The 4,909-nt window shown below is 35.0% G+C and overlaps 1 protein-coding gene across 1 annotated transcript; it reads right to left on the reverse strand.

The window, feature by feature from the left end:
- Positions 1-908: 908 nt before the first annotated feature.
- Positions 909-3,755, reverse strand: LOC120129836 (ras-related protein RABH1b-like). Its single transcript, XM_039147240.1, has 6 exons — positions 3,479-3,755; positions 3,223-3,293; positions 2,179-2,267; positions 1,866-1,977; positions 1,693-1,783; positions 909-1,356 (listed from the first exon to the last, which is right to left on the reverse strand). Exons 1-6 carry the CDS (start codon positions 3,593-3,595, stop codon positions 1,210-1,212), a joined length of 627 nt encoding a protein of 208 aa, XP_039003171.1. The 5' UTR covers positions 3,596-3,755; the 3' UTR covers positions 909-1,209.
- Between the last annotated feature and the right edge of the window lie 1,154 nt (positions 3,756-4,909).

The following is a 4,909-nucleotide window of genomic DNA, read 5'->3' on the forward strand; positions in this document are numbered from 1 at the left end:
TTTGGGGGAAAATAAAAGTTTAGGTACTAAAACGGGCCAAAATTAATAGTTTATGTACTAAATACATTAAGTTTTTAACGGCAGTGATACTAAGATGAAACGAACACTAAATTTTAGGTATAGTTTTAAAAAAAATAAAAATTTAAGTACTAAAACAGACTAAAATTGATAATTTAAGTGCTAAATGAAAAAAATAAATATAGATAACAACCAATACCATAAAATCCAAGATGAGAACATCAGCCTCAAATTTCTAACTGAAATGCTTGGCGGTCAATTTCAAACTTATACAATATTCGATCCGATTTAGTCGATTAATAAATTAAATATTAAGGGCTATATACAAAATTTTATTTGCAATTATAGACTGGCATTGTAAGCAAAACTCTAATAAATAATTGAAGTAGCAAAGTTATTACTTTCGATTCCAGCTCAAAGTCGCGAAGACAATAAAAAATTTCCAAAATTCATAAAATTTGCATCATACTCTACCCTTAACTTATTAGAAAATGTAGTCATAATAATGTTTCACAACTAAACAATCCCAAAAAGAGAGTTAAATCCAACAATTCGGGCAGAAGGGAAAATAAAAGTCCGAAACATACCTTAAAACTAGTTCATACATTTTTGAAATCGGTATTTATGATTCCGATTCCCGGTATTATATCGGTTGGCAACAGTTCTCTCAGTTTCCAGTTATAAAACACCGGTTGACTAATCGATTTCGGGCAACATTGCCATTCGCCATCCTTGATTGCAGCCTCCTTTGTATCAAAAGTAAAATGGCACTTAGAGCATAAGGACCAAGGCAAACTAAAGAATTAACCAAAAAGGGAAAATGGATCAGTGCATCAATCAACACCCAATGCCAAGGAAAATTGCCCAATTTGAAGCTAAACATTCTATACATAGTTAAGAGCAAAACCACTATTTATTTGACTAAACCCCTTTCAGAAACAAAACCAAGCTGACTATGACTACATAATTTTGGCACAATCTTTTCTGAGATACACATATAGGACAGGTTAGGGCTAGCCTAACTAACATAAACAGATCTCTACGAAATTATATGTTTAAACATCGACCACATGCAAAGGACAGATACAGCAAAAAGGGGGGGGGGAGGAAAGATTTTTTACAATAGCTTTGTTGGCTCTCGGGAGCATTAAAGAAACGTCAAAAAGCTGAGCTCAGATAAGGATAAGCATATCAGCAGGCACACCCTCCAGACTGTTGCTGTGACTGTGATGCATCCGTGTTGCTGGACTTGAGATTGACATCAACCATGTCTTCTTGCTTTGTTGAAGAAAGTGTTTCCATACCAGGTAAAGCAGCTGCAATCTTCCGAAACAGAGCCTGTAAAGAGATCAAAGAGGGAACTCAGTAGATTGCTCAACAACACTCATGGAGGAAAATGGAGAACACAGAAAAAGAAATAGCAAGTCAAACAGGGAACTCAGTTGATTGCTCAACAACACTCGGTAGACTGTGCAGCAACCGTATTGATAATGCAGGATTCAAGATGCATATTAAACAGATTTTGCATCCATTAAATATATAGAAGTCCATGCAAAAGTGAGAAGTAAAAGACTGATCAGACTTTCAGTGTTAGATGATTCGTCTAACTCTGAATTATCATGCAAAACCAAAATTACTATGAATATTCACAGTAGACTACCAATGTTTTATTACCTTGATATTAAAGCCAGCCTTGGCACTAGTTTCAATAAACATAACATTGAGTTCACGAGCCTTGGCTTCAGCTTCCTCTACAGAGACTTGCCTGTAAAATTGGAAAACTTTGCATCACTATGTTCCTTCTTCATGAGAAAGTCAAATCATGATAACCAGTTAATTAGTATTACCTTTTGTCCACAAGATCTGTTTTGTTCCCAACAAGCTCAATGATAACATCACTACCCCGTTCAGTCCGCACCTCATCAATCCACTTTGAAGTATTTGTGAAGGACTGCCTGCCTACAACATCAAAATTAAAGTAGGTAAACTTCACCCACTTTTATTAAGCAAATGATTAATCAACAAAAGAACAAGGAGTTCATGACATTGTATTTGAATTTTCAAAAATGCCGAAGTATTGTCATGAAAACATGCTGAACAAGAAAATACATCATATATGAAGATTACAAAGCAAGATGATAAAGTGAGACGATGACATACTAGCAACATCATAGACAATGACTGCCACAGAGGAATCCCTAATATAACTCGGAATAAGACTCCTGAATCTTTCCTGTCCAGCAGTATCCCTGGAAAAAGACCAAGCATATAAGGATCACAGATGCCAATCTTATCGAAACACTTTTGAAAAATTCATCGCATGGTTATAACCAAATAGAAACAAGAAACATGCAACAGAAACTATTTGATCATTACAGCCTATATTCACCATCGGAAATGGCATCACTAATTGTATCATCTACTGTCAGATCCAAGGAATATTGACACCTATACAACACAGCATGAAGCTATCCAACTTATTAGAAGAAACAGAACGGCCCAATGGGTGGTTAACATGGTAGCTAATCTGGTACTTCATGTAAAAACAATGAACATAGATCTTGACTTGAACTTTGTTAGGGAAAACGTTATGTCCCATCAGTTGTTGGTTAACTACGTCCCATCTTCAGATAAGTAGCCAATGTGCTCACGAAGCCGCTGCCTGCTGTTAAGTTTGAGGTGTTTCGAAGACAGTTGTGTGTCATTTCCACTGAAGATGTGTTGAAATCAGAAAACGGGAATATTAGAAGAAATAAAGATCGACTTCCAAGCTCGTTGAATTTTGTTGGGCAATTGAACCGTTCTGTTTCTTCGGTTTCATTTTAACAACTGGATTGGTTAATTTGCTGTTAAAAGTTTGTTAGGCTCAGCAATATAAATGCATTGTATTGGATTTATCAAGACAGAATTTTCAATAACGATAAGAATTGAAAGATGGAAAAACTCTCTGAATCCCTAACGTTTTCTCTTTATTTCTTTCTCCATGTTTAATACACTAGTTTCAGTTCATACATCTGCTTTCTAATACGACTAACAAAAGAAACCAAAATTCCAAACGAACACCCAAATACTATTGCATCCTTAATAAGGTAATCCAAAATTCAACTAGCAATAGAGTAATTTACGAATTCTCCGCCAGGGAATCGTACCAATTACACAACAAAGTATTGCTTGCAAGAGAAACAATTACAATTCATGTCTTACCAAAGCTGAAATCGAACTGTTCGATCTTCAAGGTACATTGTTTTTGAAAGGAAGTCAATCCCAATGGTAGCCTGGTTAACAGATAAATTAAAATGCCTTAAAAATGGATCTAAAAGAATCTGAATCAAAATAGGAATCAGATCCAAGCTGCGAAGGAAGTTAGTAATCGGGACCCAAACCAAAAAAGTAAAAGGGGGTCATAATTGGAAGTAAAAGAGCATTGAGTGGTAGAATAAAAATGAAATGAAGTAAATACCTGGTAGGTGTTATCGAATTTATCGTACATGAAGCGTGTGATGATACTGGTCTTCCCCACAGATTGATCCCCCAAGAAAACCAGCTTGTATTTGGCCAGAGCTGAAACTGGAGCCATGCTTATTTGGATCTAGTTCGACGATATGTTATGGATCGGGTCGAGATCGGATCCGACGTCGAGATCTCACCGGAAACAACTAGATGGGGCTGCCGGAGAGAAGGAGATTGAAATCGAGATTCCTTGCCCCCCTCTTCTTAGAAGGAGATGACAGAGAAGCAAGAACGAATTGAAAATTCAAGGGGATTTCGTCCAACGATTTTTTTGGGTCAAATTTGGTATATATGTACCAAAGTTCGTATGTCAGTATAACTAAAATTTTGAGCTAACTTCATAATTTTAATTTAAAAATATTTTTCTAAGTTGAGTCTAATTTGTTAATTTTTGTTATGAGTTTAGACATGTTTAAATAAAATTGTTATTGATTTAAAAATGTATTTGATTTTACTTTATTCGAATAATATAAACTCAATTCAAAAGAATAAATAAAATTTAAATGATAAAATAATGTTTATAAACTTGATTAACATAATTTTTGTCCCTCAACTCAACTTAATAGGATATTTATCATTAATTATAAATAGTTTGAGGGTTGATAAGTTACTTCAGCATATTAATACGAGGTTGAATTATGGTTTGGTCCCTCTGTTTTGTTAAAATATGTTACACGATTAACTAATTTGACATTTGAACATCACTTCATAAAGCATTTTAATCAAATTCGTTAACAGTATTATCTATTTGTATTAACATTATAAAGAGGATCAAATTATATTAAATCAAAATATAAGGATTGTATCGAAATCGAATTTGAGAAGAATAAAGGGACTAAGTACGTAATGTGACATATACTACCATGATGTATGCAAGCAAGAAGCACGTGCAAAGCGCATGATCACCCGGTAGACTTATTTTTACCAGGCTAAAAATCGAAATGGGTATTTCACTATTAGTTGCCAACAATAACAGGAAACACTAGAAAAGGCATTAAGAGTCGCCGTGCTTCGCCGCGATTGGCTTCTGGTTCAAATCTTAATGGCGACCGGATCAAGACCAAAACCGAGACTAAACCATTGGTTGACTTGAAAAGCATGGCGTAGTTCCTACATTCAATGAATTTATATATGAACTTTTTTTTATGAACTTTGTTGTTTATTTGTTGAGAAGGTATGGGAACTCTTTGTTGCCTGTTATTGGTGTTAATGTTGCATCTTTCATGGAGTTTGTCTTCCTTTGTTCCTCCTCCATTCTCTCATTTATGTCTACCGGACCAGAGAGATGATTTGCTCCAATTTAAAAACACCAATTCTATTGACTGTTGGTTTGATCCTCAATCTGATTACCCAAGGACAGAGTCTTGGAACAAGAACATAG

The sequence above is a fragment of the Hibiscus syriacus genome, unplaced genomic scaffold (assembly GCF_006381635.1).
Source record: "Hibiscus syriacus cultivar Baekdansim isolate YM2019G1 unplaced genomic scaffold, ASM638163v2 tig00110503_pilon, whole genome shotgun sequence".
Lineage (NCBI taxonomy): Eukaryota > Viridiplantae > Streptophyta > Magnoliopsida > Malvales > Malvaceae > Hibiscus > Hibiscus syriacus.